We start from the raw sequence: 20,288 nt of genomic DNA on the forward strand, positions 1-20,288 counted from the left end.
AGTATCCCAGTTTACCAATATGCTGATGATCCAACAGAACAAGACAGAATAAAAAAACAAACTATTTCTATTCTATTAATATTATAGACACTATTGTGTTTATCATAACGTTAACTCCCCTGCTACTACGCACTGCATTGCATTATATTTGAACACGGTATACTACTATTGCCTTTATATGTTGCATCTATATTGATGTACATTTCCTACTTTATCGTTCTATATATTTTTATTCCAAAATGTTATAGTAAACGCAAAATAATGGCTTATTTTGCATTCATATACATAGTACGACGGCTTCATGAAAAATTGTGCACATCCTGCTACAAGCATGAAACTTGGCACAAAGCTTCCTCTAATATAACTCTTTGATTTGAGATAGGGAGGCATTTGAAAAAAATGAAAAAAATTGAAAAAAAAGTTTAACAAAAAAAAAAATTTTGAATGTTGAATGTTGAAATCGAATGTTGAATGTTGAAAATAAATGTTGAAAACGAATGTTGAATATTGAAAATCGAATGTTGAATGTTGAAAACGAATGTTGAATATTGAAAATCGAATGTTGAAAACGAATGTTGAATGTTGAAAACGAATGTTGAATGTTGAAAACGAATGTTGAAAGTTGAAAATCGAAAGTTGAAAACGAATGTTGAATGTTGAAATAGAATGTTTAATGTTGAAAACGAAGTGAAAGTTGAAAATCGAATGTTGAATGTTGAAAACGAATGTTGAATGTTGAAAACGAATGTTGAATATTGAAAACAAATGTTGAATATTGAAAACGAATGTTGAATGTTGAAAACGAATGTTGAATGTTGAAAACGAATGTTGAAAGTCGAAAATCGAATGTTGAAAAAGAATGTTGAAAGTTGAAAACGAATGTTGAATATTGAAAATCGAATGTTGAATGTTGAAAACGAATGTTGAATGTTGAAAACGAATTTTGAATGTTGAAAACGAATTTTGAATGTTGAAAACGAATGTTGAATGTTGAAAATCGAATGTTGAAAACGAATGTTGAATGTTGAAAACGAATGTTGAATGTTGAAAACGAACGTTGAATGTTGAAAACGAATGTTGAATATTGAAAATCGAATGTTGAAAACGAATGTTGAATGTTGAAAACGAATGTTGAAAGTTAAAAATCGAATGTTGAAAACGAAGGTTGAATGTTGAAAACGAATGTTGAATATTGAAAATAGAATGTTGAAAACGAATGTTGAATGTTGAAAACGAATGTTGAATGTCGAAAACAAATGTTGAAAGTTGAACATCGAAAGTTGAAAACGAATGTTGAATGTTGAAAACGAATTTTGAATGTTGAAAACGAATGTTGAATGTTGAAAACGAATGTTGAATATTGAAAATCTAATGTAGAAAACGAATGTTGAATGTTGAAAATGAATGTTGAATATTGAAAATCGAATGTTAAAAACGAATGTTGAATGTTGAAAACGAATGTTGAATGTTGAAAACGAATTTTGAAAGTTGAAAATCGAATGTTGAAAATGAATGTTGAATGTTGAAAACGAATGTTGAATGTTGAAAACGAAAGTTGAATATTGAAAATCGAATGTTGAAAACGAATGTTGAATGTTGAAAACGAATGTTGAATGTTGAAAACGAATGCTGAATATTGAAAATCGAATGGTGAAAACGAATGTTGAATGTTGAAAACGAATGTTGAAAGTTGAAAATCGAATGTTGAAAACGAATATTGAATGTTGAAAACGAATATTGAATGTTGAAAACGAATGTTGAAAGTTGAAAATCGAATGTTGAAAACGAATGTTGAATGTTGAAAACGAATGTTGAATGTTGAAAACGAATGTTGAATATTGAAAATCGAATGTCGAAATCGAATGTTGAATGTTGAAAACGAATGTTAAATGTTGAAAACGAATGTTGAAAGTTGAAAATCGAATGTTGAAAACTAATTTTGAATGTTAAAAACGAATGTTGAATGTTGAAAACGAATGTTGAATATTGAAAATCGAATGTTGAAAACGAATGTTGACTGTTGAAAATCGAATGTTGAAAATGAATGTTGAATGTTGAAAACGAATGTTGAATGTTGAAAACGAATGTTGAATGTTGAAAATCGAATGTTGAATATTGAAAATCGAATGTTGAAAACGAATGTTGAATAATGAAAACGATTGCTGAATATTGAAAATCGAATGTTGAAAACGAATGTTGAATGTTGAAAACGAATTTTGAATCTTGAAAACGAATGTTGAAAGTTGAAAATCGAATGTTGAAAACGAATGTTGAATGTTGAAAACGAATGTTGAATGTTGAAAACGAATGTTGAATATTGAAAATCGAATGTTGAAAACGAATGTTGAATAATGAAAACGATTGCTGAATATTGAAAATCGAATGTTGAAAACGAATGTTGAATGTTGAAAACGAATTTTGAATTTTGAAAACGAATGTTGAAAGTTGAAAATCGAATGTTGAAAACGAATGTTGAATGTTGAAAACGAATGTTGAATGTTGAAAACGAATGTTGAATGTTGAATAACGAAAGTTGAAAAAAAAAAAAATGATAAAAAATTGAAAAAAAAAGTTTAACAAAAAAAAAAAAATTTTGAATGTTGAATGTTGAAATCGAATGTTGAATGTTGAAAACGAATGAAACACCCCCCCCCCGCCTTTCCCCCCCCCCCCCCCCCCCCAAAAAAAAAAAAAAAAATTTGAATGTTGAATGTTGAATGTTGAATATTGAACCAACTTGACATCCGTGTTTTAGTCTTAGATGCATGATTTTTTTTATTAGTTGTTATTGGATTTGAACTAGCTGTCAGTAACTGCAAGTACTATTAGATCTGTACTTAGTGACTTTTTGTTGTGGGGATGTATAAGTACCCTGCCACATCCACTCTTTGCTAGATGTATTTTTATTTGTATCCAACTGATGAGTTAAGCCTTTTTTCAACTGATTTTTATAGTTTGTTCTTATGTTGTACTGTAACACCACTGTCCCAGGTTAGGGGAGGGTTGGCGCCTTCAAACTAGTTTAACCCCGCCACATTCTGTATGTGCCTGTCCCAAGTCAGGAGCTTGTAATTCAGTGGTTGTCGTTTGTTGCTGTGTAACATTTTTGTTTTTCGTTCATTATTTTGAACATAAATTAGGTCGTTAGTTTTCTCGATTGAATTTTTAAATTGTTTTACATTTGTCATTTCGGGGTCTTTTATAGCTGACTATGTAGTATGGGCTTTGCTCATTGTTGAAGGCCGTACGGTGACCTATAGTTGTTAATTTCTGTGTCATTTGGTCTCTTGTGGAGAGTTGTATTATTGGCAATCATACGACATCTTCTTATTTTTATATAAACAGTTATAGAATCTCACTACCTAATGTGTGAGTGGATAACGATTAATCCCCCTTCAGATAGTTAACCATCTATAGCGAGGAACACATTGTAAATGATCACAAACAACCAGAACAAGTATAGTGTTGTCCAATGCATTATATTTCAGTCTTTTCTAGTGTAAAAATCGGTAATCTGACAGGGCTTTTTCTTTCAAATAGTCCATACGAAACATGGATGCGTTATAATGTTTCAACATTCTGTACATATTTTAAACTAGACGCCATCTGATTAACCATCGAGATGACCTCAGTAGAATGGCAATAATCATCCGATCCAATATTAAACATAGTAGTACTACATATAAACATTCATAGAACAGACAATCACATGCAATCATTCATGACGATTTTTATTGGACTGGTTCTTACACGAAAATATGGAGATGCAGCTGTGAATTGTAGTAAAGATAACTAGATATTTGAAATGTGGCCCTGTTGTTAATTAAATTCACAGGAATATGGATCTACCTCAATCGTGTCGATGGCAACCTTTGAAAGTCTGTAAAATTTTAATTAACAAATACAAATTTCTAACAATTGAGCTATTTCGAGCTTGATATTTGTGTAGACAAACACTATTTTTGCTGAAGACCAAGTATTTTAATTGTCTTCCTCTGTTTAGTTCTCATTGCTTTTTTTCTCATTAACGTATAACTGATGTCAATCGACATCAATCAGATGTATGTCAGAATTTTTGGTTGTTTAACGTCCAGTGGCAAATATTTCATATGTCTTCAGAACGAGAACAAATTAAGAATACATAAAAAGGTAGGTCCTGTAATATGGGTCGACCGGATTGAAAGATGGAAAACTTGGACTTTCACTAGAAAGTTAGGGTAAATTGGATATGGACAGTAACGTAGCCTTACAACAGGCCACATACAGACCCCTAAAAGAGTTGTTGCAAGGGTTCTTAATGTACAGAGAGCGTGTGACCCTTTCTGACTGGACATTGATGCGAATTTAAACATCCCACACAACCAAACGGTCGCCCCTTTTTGGCAAGGGTGTTACTACTGGATGGGAAGGACTTAAAGTAACCATATTTCTATTTCCCAACCACCCTTGTTGTGATTTATATAAGAACAGTTTTAGTAAAGGCAATTAAATACAATACTAGCTTCGTTTTCCTTAATTGTCTTGTTTTAGTTCTTAATATCTTCCATTATTCTTTGACTATAATGAAAACCAATTTTGCTTCAATGAATACTAATTCCTTTAGCAACAACATTTCAGAAGCCTTGCATATGGTAGTTTAATACATCAGTATGCAAATCGATGCAGCCAATTCTTGCAATATTACAAGAAATGGGTCGTTACTTCGAGTCAAATTATTTTAGAGGTTATAGGGACGATCGCATAAAATCAAGCTTGTATCGTTCTTCTGCAGATTTTTATAAATAACCATTCATCCAAACAACAAAGTAGTACACAACTGAATAAACTCGCAGTTAAAAAACCAAATGCGTAGCGTTTTTGTCTAAAGCAACCTAATGAATGCTATCGCTGAAACGCGTACATGTCATGCGTATGATACCTGTTCCATGCGTCTAAAATAAGTATATATGCCAGAAACAAAGATTCAAGTCAAAGTAATACTAACAATAAACCATGTTATCATTTAATCATTACAACGTCAATTCAACGGTGTTCAAATACGGATACCGATACCGGCTGTTTAGTCAATGCCGTTTTTGAGTCGTTAATTGTATCTGTGCATCATGCTTTAATATATCACATGTGAAATTTAAAAATTAAAATGTTTTGCCACTGTAGCTTGGGCTTTAGACTCTTTCCTACTGAATACAGATAAAACAAAGACAGCTAAAGTTTTCTTTCATCTGCCAAACTATAATAAAAGATTGGAACAAACTACCTGAATACAACAGCATTACAACTACTGGCATTATAACCTTAATTCAAACAAGAAATAATCTGTGCAACATTTGTTCATTAGTGTGATTTTTACTGTGTGAACTTTTCATGTATCCTTACAACTTATAAAATGCTCCTCAAGTATCTATATATCATTGATTTTTTTTTTTATTTGAATGTTCCCGGGGAAGGTAAATCAAGACTAACGCATCGAATGTACATAATTTATAAAAGTGTTGTTTTCATTTTACATAACAACACTACGTGTCACCCCTACTGTAAATTGCCAAGTGTAACATTCACCAAGTAACCAGAACTAACATAATTCAAATGATACAGTTTATGATTTTAATCCTTGAATTATATAACTGAACTGAAAATAAAGTTTTTTCAATTTTAACTCTCATGTCAAACTTACCACGGTCTCTATTCAAAAGTCATTCTTTGTTAAGATAGGTTTTTTTCTACATTTCATTTTTAAATGGATTCACTTTTTCAGATATTCAAAGCGCTTTTCAAAAGAGACTGTATATATTAAAAACACCTACGTAATAGATAAATATGTTAGTTTGAAGGAAATATAATCCTTTGGCATGCGGTTTACATAACGAATTTGAAAAACTGTTTTGTCCTAATTTTTCCACACTTGAGAATTCCACGTCGACACAAACGTTGCAATGTGATTCGAAATTTGGATTAAGATCAGCTAATAATTCCGTGCGGTTATCAGGAATATATATCACAGGTAAAGGTACTGCTTTTGTCTGTTTAATAGAAATTCAGTTGTGGTTAAGAATTAAATCTTTACGACGTTATCGAAACTGTAACGATTTTAATGAGATTAAATACTCGAATAAGAATAAATTAACACTGCAATATTTTATTTCCCAGTCAACAGATCTAGAGTTAATGTCACTTTTCAATTATTTTCAAATAATGATACCCGTTGTGTTACTCCTAACAGCTTTAAAGAACATACTTTTCCAACTGTTCTACTTATATTACATTTACAGCGACATGAATGGTTGTTTAATTGTCTCTAAACACTTTAAAAGGCAATATGCTTTTATTAATTTCTGAATAGTACGTTGCATTTACTATAATTTATCATTTTCAGCTACGCTAACTTTTGTGCAGTCATACTCTTTGTTTAAACAGCTATACATGAGCTATTTTGTTTAAACAATATTTACATTACCCAGGTGAGTTTCATTAAATGTGTGATATTTTTGACAGCATACAAGAAACAATGACGTATCTATATTGCACCTAATTTCCCCTCAAATCGAGAACACCAAGGATCATTTATGTAGAATAAAGTTGTTGACCATTATATATGCAAAAGTAAATTAAAGGAGAAATACACAATGATAGTAAAACTTAAATTGAATTTTATACCCACTGTTCGGGTATGTCACAAGATCACGGCTGTCATTCGGTGTATCGAGAAACATGATCGTGAAAGAAGAAGTAACGATGGTCAAGTAATGCGATTGGATAGTGAAAGATCTTGTATAGGATCGTGAAGGAAATCTTATCGAAAAAACTAATGCAACTTCAGTAAATAATCAAATGTAATGACAAATATTGGAAAAATAAAACTGTCTGTCAAAATGGTTCAACATTATGATCAGTTTCCGAGAAAAATCAAAGCTTAAAAGTACTAGTACACCGTGTTTACGAAACTACAAGAGGCAGATTGCTCTTCGAAATTTCTTCTTAAAAATATCGTTCAATATTACTGTTTTAAATAGTTCTTACAACTATTTTGATTTAGTTTAATTAGAAACTTTGCAAAAATGGTAATATTTGTAATAATTTGATATTTCGGATCGTGAAAGATCGGGTACCGCATTTTGATGATCATGAAAAGGATCGTGAAAGATCTGTTACCACTTATTGGTTATTGCAAATTGGGTAAGCAACCCAAACACAACTAATTGGTTAACGTGGCCATATCTGGGATCCAGCAGTCCAAACTGTGTAAACATACATCACAGACATAAAACACAACTGAATTTAACGTTCAAACACACTTACAATTAAACCAAACAAAGACGCCAACAAATATAATATAATCAGTAGAGTAAAGCATAATTACGGAGCCCCTTAAGTGTATGTATATATATAAAATTTTTGTGTGCCGGAGATTTAATCTGGTGCGCTTTGAAAAATCGTGCGCACGACTGAATACTCGTTCGCACGACTTTCAAACTTGTGGGCTTGACTTTCACACTCGTGCTCAAAACTTTCAAAAATAGTGCGCATGACTTCCAAGAACTGGTGCACATGACTTTCAAACTCGTGCGCACCAGTTTGAAAGTCGTGCACACAAGTTTGAAAGTCGTGCGCACCAGTTTTTGAAAGTTGTGCGCACCAGTTTTTAAATGTCGTGCGTATGATATTGAAAGTCTTGCGCACGATTTTTCAAACTAGTGCGCACCAGATTAAATGTCCGGCAAACGAAAATATTTATATTTTCACGGCACTTAAGTGGCTCCATAAGGGGCTCCTGATAGCTTTCCCGATAAATACAAAATAAGTAAAATATAAATACAAGGGTACAAATGTATACAAAATGAAAACAACACTATAAAAACCTCATGTGTCCGAATCGCATCTCTGAACTCACCTGGATAAGGAACACAGAAAGCCAAAAACCTGAAAGCTGGATGCACATATACCGAACCACGTCAAGAGGCATACGATCAAATGGAACATAATAGTACAAACGCAAATAAAGGTAAAACTGTAAAGAAGATAAAATGCTACACAGAGTCAACTCCTAGAATCTGTAACTCAATATGGCATGGTATTGGTTGCAAAAATTTGATATTTTTCATTTAAATGCAAAATTTCTTATTTAATGGGTATATTTCTTCATTTAAATGCAATATTTTTTTATTTGAATGGTATATTTTTTCATTTAAATGCAATATTTTTTATTCAAATGGTATAATTTTTCATTCAAATGGTATAATTTTTCATTCAAATGGTTTAATTGTCATTCAAATGCAATAGTTTTTATTCAATTGGTATAAAATATCATTTGAATGCAATATTTTTTATTCAATTGGTATAGTAGTTTTTTTTTATTTATATGCAATAATTGCATTATGGGATATTATTGGACGTCATAAGGTCAAATTTGCAACAACGTTTGTGATTGGTCGGAAATTGTTTGGATTTCTCCCCTTTCTTTCTAAACATGGGTGACTAAGAATTAAAAAACGCGTCAGAATATCGCCCCTCTAACTTAATCTAACGTTCGTGCGAGTCCTGCACTGGCTGTTAAAATCTTGTGGTCATAACTAGTATTTCTATTGCAAAATTTCGATGGTCAAAACGTTCGGTCCACTTTTCAAAAACCGTTTCATTGTATATAGATTTATATGCAAGTATATCGGTTTTTTTAATAGATTAGACACCGTTGGTTTTCCCGTTTGAATGGTTTTACACTACTACTTTTTGGGGGCCCTTTATAGCTTGCTGTTCGGTTTGAGCCAAGGCTCCGTGTTGAATACCGGACGTTGACCTTTAATGGTTTACATTTACAAATTATGACTTGGATGGAGAGTTGTCTCATCGGCACTCATACCACATCTTCTTATATCTATATACAACGTAAACGAGACGTTTCTCAAACTGTTTTCTTTTTTTAATAAATCCTTTGCCGCTCGTTGTGTACTGATTGATAACTCAGTCTGGGAGAACAAGATTTATTTCAGTACCAGTTGTAATTAGGTTTGAGCAAACTTGCAGTAATTGCAAATACTCTTATGTCGGTGCTTTGTGTCTATTGTCTTAATCTTAGTTTTTTGTGTGTCTCGTACCGATATTTTGAGTTAATTAGCTGATTTATGCAGGTTGTTATTTTATTGTACTGTTACACCACTGTCCCAGCTTCGGGATGGGTTGCTCACAAACATGTTGTTGTACTGTTACACCGCTGTCCCAGATAAGGGGGAGGATTGGGATCCCGCTAACATGTTTAACCCCGCCACATTCTGTATGTATGTGCTTGTCCCAAGTCAGGAGCCTGTAATTCAGTGGTTGCCGTTTGTTGTTTTGTTATACATATTTGTGTTTCGTTCATTTTTTGTACATTAATTCGGCCGTTAGTTTTCTCGATTGAATTGTTTTACATTTTTGATTTCGGGGCCTTTTATAGCTGACTATGCGGTGTAGGCTTTGTTTATTGTCGAAGGCCGTACGGTGACTTTTAGCTGTTGATTTCTGTGTCATTTGATCTCTTGTGGAGAGTTGTCTCATTTGCAATCATACCACATCTTCGTTTTTATTTCCACCCTGCCATATTCTTTATTTGCCTGTCCCAGGGATGGAGCCTGTAGTTTAGTGGTTGTCGTTGGTTCCTGTCTAGACTCATATTTGATATTTGTAAATTGTTTTGTTATGTATAATTAGGCTGTTAATTTTTCGTTTGATTTGTTCACACTTTTCATGTCGGGCCTTTTATAGACGACTTTACAGTATCAGATTTTTTGTTATTGTTGAAGGCCTTACGATTGTCTACAAAAAGAATTTGTCTACATGACGGCAAAAAGCTCTACAGAGCTTATGTTTGTAGTATTTCATGTAACCCGACTTAAAATAAATTTTTCTTATCTTATCTGATCTTATCTGTAATTGCTTACATCCACTTCATATTTGAACTCCGGTGGATAGTTGCCTTATTAGCAATCATATTCCATCTCTTCATTTTTATATTATATACGTGACTTCTAAACTCGTGTTTTCCTGAACAAGCATGAAATAATTTTCACTGGGCGTTAAAATTAGCAACAAACAATCAATCAATTTAAACTTGTGTTAAATAAGAGGAAAACCATTTGATATTTATTTATTTGTTGGGGTGGTGGACAGAAGGATTTCATATATGAATATGGTTGCCTGGTAAGAGCTGAAAAATAGGCATGATTAGCGACAGATTGAAATGAATAATAATGCCCTCTCTTCCCTTCCCCATCCTTCATCTATAAATTTAAACTGACCACCACGGAATAACCCAATAGTGTTGAAAGTAGCGTTAAACACCAATCAATCAAAATCCCTTCCCTAGAATATCAAATCATCGTCCCTTAACTGTTGTTGTCCGTGTAGTTCTTATATTTATCCAGCTTATCGTCCTACAGGGATGTCCTACAAAGGCTGTCATACCATAAAAACGTTTATAAAACAGCTCACATTCTAATATATCTGCATTCATAAATTCATTAATTTCATTTAGACTAAACGACGCCATGTTTGTTATGTGCCTCTGCCGTCAACCTATCAAAAAAGAAGAGGTGGAAGAGAGCCAGAAGATCTCCCCAATGCAAAAAAAAAAAAACAGAAATGGACTTCTTCTGGCTCACTTCCGAAGAACAAAAAAAAAAAAACGCGCCCCATTGATATATTTTAAAAACGCCTTGCCCCTACCCTTTTTTCCAAAAAAAAAAATGGCATTATTAAATATTCTTTTCTGATTTGTTCCACCTATTGTAAATACAGCAGATTTTGAAGTAGAATTACACCTAATTGCATTCACGATCCGATCGCAATACTTGACCACCGTTAGGTATTCTTTTACGATCATTTTTTTCCGATATACCGAATGACACCGGTGAAAATTGACTGTATGTTAATTATTAACATAATTGATTACTGAGCTTCAGTTTAAAAAGCCTAAGGCCGTAAACTAAATGGATATTCAATCTGTAGTAATCTTTAAATTAGCAACTAAATTACAATGACATTTTCAATAAGTACAAATTAACTCATAATCAAATTTGACAGCAGAAATAACGAACATAAGAATTGACTAATTAAATCAATATTGTCTCTTACAAATGCCTCTGGTGAAATTCTAAGTAAGTCACCAAACAAGTAATGCATCAAGGACATATTCCCTCATTATAACATTTACAATTAATAATTAACGAAGTGAACAATGTTATGACCGACTGCATTTACAATGCATTTTTAGCTGTTGATGAAAATCTTTTATAACGATTCTAAAAATGTTTAACTGTTAGTGTTACAAATATTAGACAAACAAATTCAATAATCACTTCCATTTAATATTATGTTTATACGGCTAAAAGAAATCTATTTGGCCCATAAATATGACAACTGACCGGAGTCTTTTCCAAGTACCATGCCAACAATTTCCCTCCTGTATCAGGTTAATTTAAGTTTTCAAAAAATCCCATTTCACCCGTGTAAAACCCATTCTGTCAGTATCAATGAGTTTTACCACCAATTGAAAACAACTACATAAAGATTAAGCAAATTCTTTCGAAAAATGACAGAAATAAAGAACATTTTTGTAAAGTAACCATTGTCACAAGTGGAACATAAGCATTTTTTCAGAGTAACAAACAGTTTTAAAGAATCAGTTTCACTAAGCACAACTTTATGCAAGGTATATATTTCAGAAACATGTATTTTTCAAGAAAATATTACAACTTAGAGCATTGACTTCATGGACTGATTATAAGAATTGAGATCATAAGACATAACACATGTCTAAGTGCTATTGTTACGTCAATTGCTGCTACAAAAGATTTTCATACGGGAAATTTAATACTATTGTAATGGAAAATATTTATTGGTGGTCCTTAACTTTTGTATTGAGTGTATTTCAGTGCTGAGCATCTGTTGTGTGCAATGATGTACAATACAATGAGTATTAAACATGTAATTTTGATGAAAATGTTCTGTCTGGTGTTACATATGTGTCTCTACTTGACGCATACAACAGCAAAATTAATTTGACTTGCAATATTAACAAAAACTTTATGATGAATGAAAAGAGAAAAACTAATAGGTGTTACAACTAATTGCACACCAATAAGCGCGAATCCTACGATGTACTGCCAGCGTGTTGAAAAAAAAACACGTACAAAAAAGAGTAAAGAACATAAATTCATTATGATTTTTTAATGATAATGATGAATGTTTTTGTCATTGATATTCTTTAACCTTTTTAACATCGGTAAACTACCGTCTCCTTAAACGTAACTATTCATATATACATTGTCGGAAAATATAAAATGTATTTTACGTGCTTTGAAACAGGACGAAAAGTGAGGCTCGTCGACATTTTTTTTTCAAGATTCGTAGCGAGTACAAATACATTTATTGTTTTCCACCAATGTACATTTTTCATATCATACAGTTAAACTTTTCATTTAATTGTTTAATTCTAAATTGTTATCATTTTATTACATAGAAACCAATATGGTTAAACGCAAACCGTGGAGAGGACCTCAAAATGAACTGTTACGAAAACTGTAATTTGCATTACCGTCGCTCAAGTTGTAAGCAGGATAATAGAAGACTCTATTTGTACCAGTAACATACCCTAGTAAATGAACGTTAGTCTTAAACGTTTTTTTTATCATAACATCATCAAAGTTTGAAAAATAAATTATAAGGTCCTGTTCATTAATTTAGTTCACTGCGCTAAATTCAGTATTGTTAAGACAATTATGATATTGCTTCATTCTGTTCTACCATTCAACTCAACACTTTCCTTTGCAAAGTGTCAGCGACAAAAACAATTCCAAGGAGTACTACAAATCCATACGTCATAGAAAGACAGAATACAACGACAAAAACAATTACAAGGAATACTACAAATCCAGACATACAACACCGACAAAAGAATTCAAAGGAGTACTACAAATCTAAACGTTATGGAAAGACAGACAACACCGACAAAAACAATTCGAAGGAGTACTACAAATCCATACGTCATGGAAAGACAGACAACACCGACAAAACAATTCCAAGGAATACTACAAATCCATACGTTATGGAAAGACAGACAACACCGACAAAACAATTCCATGGAATACTACAAATTCATACGTTATGGAAAGACAGACAACACCGACAAAACAATTCCAAGGAATACTACAAATCCATACGTTATGGAAAGACAGACAACACCGACAAAACAATTACAAGGAATACTGCAAATCCATACGTTATGGAAAGACAGACAACACCGACAAAACAATTCCAAGGAATACTACAAATTCATACGTTATGGAAAGACAGACAACACCGACAAAACAATTCCAAGGAATACTACAAATCCATACGTTATGGAAAGACAGACAACACCGACAAAACAATTCCAAGGAATACTACAAATCCTTACGTTATGGAAAGACAGACAACACCGACAAAACAATTCCAAGAAATACTACAAATCCAGACATACAACACCGAAAAAACAATTCCAAGGAAGACTACAAATCCATACGTCATAGAAAGACAGACAACATCGCCAAAACAATTCCAAGGAGTACTACAAATCCACACGTCATAGAAAGACAGACAATACCAAAGACAAACGAAACAGAGGAACCAGCAGTAATCATAACTCTACAGAGAAAAGCACGAACCACGTGAAAATCTTGCTGATAACAGAAACCAAGTCTTTGATAATTACCATCAATGTCGCATATTCATTTAATTGTAATGTTTAAAAACATTTATCTAAAAAAAAGGGTATAAATAAACAACGTTTTTTTGGCAAAAGAGTTTCCAACTTTCTTTTGAAGAATGAACTGCATGGAGCATTCGGGAGAAAAAGTGTGACGTGACGATCGACAACTTTTTTCGAAAGAATGCACTAATTAGAAGATCATGTATAAGCATCGGAGGTTAAAATTAGATGATTCTCTGATCTATTTCCAATTATTTTCATTCCGTTGAAAACTAAATATTCTGTTAAAATCAATCTACAGTAAATTTATAGATTAGTTTAAACAGATTCTGGGCTATGCACAAAACGCCCATGAATTGATCGTGGGGTTTGGCAACATTATATCATATTTTAAACTTATTAAAACATTTGAAACAAATACATATGGCAAGTTTAATAAATTATACATATAGATTAAGGTGAGCAGGGATCTAATTTTGAATAAAATAAAAATATGGAATTGTGGTAAAATTCCCACGGATACAACTATCTCGTAAAGAACTAAATGACATGTACAGTAATGTTCAAAACTATACAAGTTAACATATGGCCTTTACAAAAAAGTTGTCTTCGTGAAAATTTTACAATGAAAGCATTGTGTTTTGTTCTTCATTTTTGTTTCAGATGCAACATCAAGCAAAATTTTACAAAAACCTCTAAAAATTTGTTATGTTCAGCAGCAAAATGTACAGATTAGAAGAATGATATTTTGATTTGGTGCATACAATAGTATTTTTAAAAACTTTGTCAAAATATATTACTCTATCGATATTTATACCATCAGGTTCTACCAATTTTTGACATTGATTCTGTGAGAGAAAACAATGCAAAATACAGTTTTCATTCAATAACTACATGCATTTATATAACTGTATTGCGTCGATTAAATATGAATAAAATAATAATGTATCAAGTGTCCTGAACCTCAAATAAAAAATTATTAGAATACCTTTGTCGGTTAAATTAATATATTTGATGGCTGAATATTTGCTTTAAACAAAAAGCTCTTAGGTACTTTTGCCCGCTAAAAAGAATTTCATACTGTTATAATCCTTACTGACATTTTTCAATTTGCAAGAAAATAACTATGTAATTGACAATACATTCATACGAACTCATGATTTAAATTCACAGCAAAAATAACGAACACTTTGATTGATTTATGAAATTACTCTTTCGTCGATACCCTTAAATTTACACTAAGTGCCTAACCCGGCAAAAGTCTAATGCACTACGGAAATTTTCATTAAATATGTAACCGTACATATTGCTTAAAGAAGTGCAAATTGTCATAATCAAACGCATTTAATTTGGAATACTGCAATTTGAGAAAATCAGACGAAATAAATTATCATATTTTCATCTAAATATATTATTGAAATTTAAAGATAAAGCCTATTCAATTTGATATAGCATACCTTTTCATATTGTGACTCTCTCCATGTTTGATCTTGTGTTTCTCTACAAACACGTATGGTGCGTATGAAAATCGTAATTATAGGTTTCGACATCGAGGAATTGTGGACAACTTTTAATTTTGAAACTTTTTGACCAATCTCATACAAAATCATATTAAAAAGCCTCATTATAAATAAAAGTGGAAGTTTAAATACTCTTCATGATAAATTGAACATCGAACATCAACGATTTTTGTAACTGCAGTAGGTTCTTTTACTTAATGAAAATTTGGGGATTTGAGACGAAGGAACTACCGCAGTAACATTTTAAGGTGCAAGTGAAGAATATCAATTTGATTCATATTCAAACCGTCGGTACCATATCACAGTACTACGACACGCAGTCAATTGTTAGATTGTGTAATACAATTGGTTCCGTTAATGTTTTGTTCATACAATGATAGTTAAAAGACATTATTCCCAGAAGTAAGTGTATGAGTAGACAGACAATTTTTGTGATATATCTCAGACTTTAGTGTTTGTTTCATTACAATTTTCCCAAATGTTATCGTTACAATATGAAAAACTGAAACATTAAATTAATGCATACAGTGCCTAAATTCCTTCCCAAGTAATGAATATATATAAGTCTTAATTGAAAACAACGTTCAAACCTATGATTGCGTTGGATAAAAACCGCAATTTTTATACGTGTGCATGCAAAACAAATTTCTTGGTAGAGGGTCTAAATACAGCACAAACAACATTTTCCAAAAGACCAACAAAAGTGAAAAAGTATATTTTTTACAAAACACATTTGACTAGCAGGTCGAACAACGAAAAACCCTGCTGACTGCCATTGGCGATTGCCAAATAAACGGATCACCAGATGTAACAAAATGGATCTTAACTATTAATTTAATACCAAACAGAAAACAATTAACTAGCGGAAAAGATAGTATACCGCAAACAAAAGGTGCAAAAATTAGTACACCATATCCGGATTTCGACAACTAATGTCTCTTCAGTGATGTTAGGAATCGAAACGGTATTTGGAAGGCCATATAATTTACCTCAATTTACGATAGACTCTTGAATAATGAAAGAGTCGAAATAGGATAAACGGATCATATAAACCCGAAGGCAAGTATAATACAAGCCCAAACGAAAATATATATATATATATATATGCTCTGTAAAACAAAAAAAGATAATGCATTTTCAAATTAAGTTTCAATGTCCATCTTTATGCATTTTTTCAAACCATGTCATGTTGTCTGCACTAATGATTTATGAGATCAGTATATGTTGAAGGTTTATTCTGACGTCACACTTAATAAAGTGTAAAACTCTCATGATATGTGTCACCAATTCTAGCTGAGCAACAAAGTAATTTATTTTATGTAAAACCAAGAATATACGAATTTAAAGAGTTATATGATCAATTGAAAGTATGCCTAGGGATTTTTTCCATATAAATAACCCAATTATTTACTGAGTGGTACCAGTCTGATTATGATTGATTTGCATAATAACATTATTGTTAAAGAAAACTGGTATAACAAATATTCATTTATATATTGTAATATACTAACATATCTTAATATTTAATTTTGTGAGACAAAGGGGAAATGTTTGTAATTTGACATCTTTACATCTTGAGTTAGGCCATGACATCTTCGAGATTACTTTTCGAGGATAAGGATGTTTTGCAATTATTCATTTTGCAAAAAGCTGTGGTATTAATTAATATCCATCACTTGTCATGCAGTAAAAAGTTGCTCCTTTGATGTATTGCGATCTCGAGTGCATCCAATAAGCATTTCTTCTTTCCATTTGACTACTTTTTCAGAGGCAGTAAATGTATCATGTACTAATAATTCATCTCGGTCGACCCACTTCGCAGAAGCTACCTTTTGTATTAATTAATAATTTGGTTTCGTCCTGAAAATGTTTGAAACACTGCACGGGACTATTTCCTATTAATAAACAATCAATCTATCAAATTGATAATATTTCATCTTGTTTCTTAGTGTAAAGATTTTCAGCAATATTTTGTTGACAAGGTTTTACAAGACAGTATACTTTACACTCTACAGATCTGACGTGAAATACAGTAAAAAGTCTTCATCACAGAGTGTCATGAATATGTTCAATTTGTTAAGATTGACTTGGGTATGCACTACTTATCTAGATCTGTTCTATTCGTCGTACAATTTAGCTACAAGTCTCTTAATTTCTCGTTTATGATTTGTCACTAAATACAAATTATTGATGGATTTGTATTTGTCATGCACAACACGAGACGATTACCTCGACAATATGGTTTATAATTTATTCCCTCATTGCCATGGTAATTTATTGTTTTACTGCAAATGCTGGAAATTAGATGAACTAGAAACTACATGTTCAAATATGATTTGCCTGTAGATATCATAAATGTCGCTGATTTATTGGCTACTGTGAATTTTCGATGTTTGATTGCTGAAAAGTAAATTGCCATTGATGCACATGTATGTTTATTTCTTGATTACATTTTAAATTTGTATGCAATTCGTGTATTACTCAATGCGCTAAGTGTATACTTTTAACCCAAGTGCTTACAGCGTTTTAAAAGATTGATCGTTGAAAGGTATGAGAAGTGCAGCCATTTGGTTGTCAGGAATTATTTATGTCAATAACACTATTCTTTTGCATGTCTGCTTATATACAAAGAATTCGTGGTAAAATATATACATCAGCTCTCACTACATCATTCAACCGAATTCTAAATGTCCCGTAAGACTTGAACTTTAATTCATAAAATTATCTAACAAATACGGTACATTGTAATCATTTGATAATTGCGTTCAAATGTATATTTCTAGCACGGTTGTACGACTCAATTTCTAAAATAGTTTTGAATCCAAATTTTAAATAGTGTTATTGTTGCAGGTTACATGAAACATAGAAGTATCTGAAGATATCCCAGTTCCCATCAGAGAAACAATGGATTGCAACGGAACTTCATATATTAGCAACTTTACTAACAATACTGACTTCTGTCCAGATAACAAAGGTACAACCGAATGGGAATTATGTGTTTACACTTTATTCGCTCCACGAGCAATACTGATAGATAGAGTTGTTTCTCCTTTTTGGTATTGCATTGGTTTTCTCGGAAATATCTTAACAATCCATATTTGGTCAAACAGAAGGCTTAAAAGACTAAATACATCTTCGCTGTATTTATCTGTTCTTGCTATAACTGACACTATGATGTTGACATTGCATATGTTAATGGAGCTGGAATATGCCTGGGGAAAACCAACATTAAGATATCCTGTGTGGTGTACAATTTTCTTTGTGTTGTTTTATTTTTCTCAGTATATGAGTCCTCTGTTAGTGTTTGGATTTACCTGTGAGAGATTGGTATCAATAATTAGACCTTTTAAAAGTGAGAGGTTTTCAAGACATTCCAGAGCACCGAAAGAGGTAGCTTGTTTAACAGCATTTGCTCTGATCATATCACTCGGACAAATAACAGGATGGACTGTAGAAAATGGTGAAATAAAACCAATGTATATAACATTTTATGAAACCTGGTCTTATATTACGGAAATTGTAATTTTCATTGTTATACCAGTGGTCACTTTGGTCTTCAACATACTGGTAATGAAAACCGCAAGGGAAGCCACAAAATTCAGACGGGAATCAGCGCCAATATCCAAACGCTCTATTTCAAACGATGGACAAATGTTACATCGAAAAACTGCTTCTAAGATACTACCGACCACCCTGACACTCATGGCTGTGTCTTTTTACAGAATATTTACAACAGCACCAATCACTATAATATATTTATTTCAATATCAAGTGTTTCCATATGGTGATCCCTGTTTAACAACGAGTGGAATAGCTGTAGATCCAGTTTGGCAGAAATATCTACACTGGCTTGTTTTTAAGAAAATTCTAGATGAGGTTGGAATTTCCCAGTACTCTTGTAATATCTTCATATATATTGTTACTGCTCGGCATTTTCGATCAGAATTGTTGAGATTACTGTGTTCTAGACTACCATGTGCTGACAATGAGTCTATGAGAAAAGAATTTATGATGCTCAACCAGAGTAATGGAGTCTCAATGACACGACCTACAGATGGTTCACTTGTATAATCTTAAATGTGCTCATTATCTACGGGTTTAACTGTTTATCGCTTCGAAAAAAACGTTTCAATTAAATTTCTTGTAAAAGTGAATGAAGATATCAATTACTTGACTATTAAGCCGCATGTATCTCATATAATATATTGAAGTTATGTCAAAGGTAGACGCCTTTTTTTCTTGATTTTACTCTGGACCTGGATCCATTTCTTTTTATTTGCCCCTTTGATCCTTTGACATTTCTCAACTAATAAAACCGACCTTTTGTTTTCCGTTTATTCTCCCCTTAACTAAAATGTTATTGTTAAAGATTTTGGTTTTTCGTTTAATATTACTATTTCTCCTTGTCAGATCGTCATTTGAGTTCTAAACACATGTAGTATTAATAATAGAAGATGTGGGATATGCTTCAACGAGAACGCAACCGAAAAAAAATGGTTATATAATGTCATTTAACAAAAAGCAGGTGTCTTTATATTTTATCAAGCTCCAAATCGTATCGAGTCTAAAGACAAGTTGCATATGTTAAGCACAGTATATGTTTTTTTTGTGATCACTCAGTTTTTAAAGCAATATAAAAAAAGGAGATGTGGATGATTGCAAATTTGACATCTGTCATCAAAATTCAAATGAAGTAGATGTAAACAATTAGAGGCACCCATGAGCAAAACCCATACCGTAATAGTCGGCTATAAAATGGCCCCGACATGAAAAATGTGAAACCAGTTAATTGAGGAAACTAACAGCATCATTTAAAACAAACTAATTTACGAAAAACAAATAGGACAGAAATGAACAAATGACAACAACTGAAGTACAGGCTCCTGACTTTGGACAGGCAAATACAGAATGTGGCGGGGTTAAACATGTTTTTGAGCACTCAACACTCACCTAACCTGGGACAGTTGTGTTACAACATAACTTAAAAACAAACTTTAAAATCAGTTGCAATTTGCTTAACTCAAAAGATCGGTACATGTGTACGAGGCACA

The 20,288-nt window shown here is 32.4% G+C and overlaps 1 protein-coding gene across 1 annotated transcript in view; it reads left to right on the forward strand.

Annotated features, from left to right (window-relative positions):
* LOC127734012 (P2Y purinoceptor 12-like) overlaps nt 1-19,416 on the forward strand; it is a 37,319-nt gene extending 17,903 nt beyond the window's left edge. Inside the window, exon 2 of the mRNA XM_052243552.1 lies at nt 18,088-19,416. Coding sequence (XP_052099512.1) covers nt 18,142-19,308 — 1,167 coding nt within the window. The 5' untranslated portion in view covers nt 18,088-18,141 and the 3' untranslated portion in view covers nt 19,309-19,416. The remainder of the gene's footprint in view (nt 1-18,087) is intronic.
* Nucleotides 19,417-20,288: the final 872 nt, after the last annotated feature.

This window comes from Mytilus californianus, unplaced genomic scaffold, assembly GCF_021869535.1.
Source record: "Mytilus californianus isolate M0D057914Y unplaced genomic scaffold, xbMytCali1.0.p SCAF_3, whole genome shotgun sequence".
NCBI classification, from domain to species: Eukaryota; Metazoa; Mollusca; class Bivalvia; order Mytilida; family Mytilidae; genus Mytilus; species Mytilus californianus.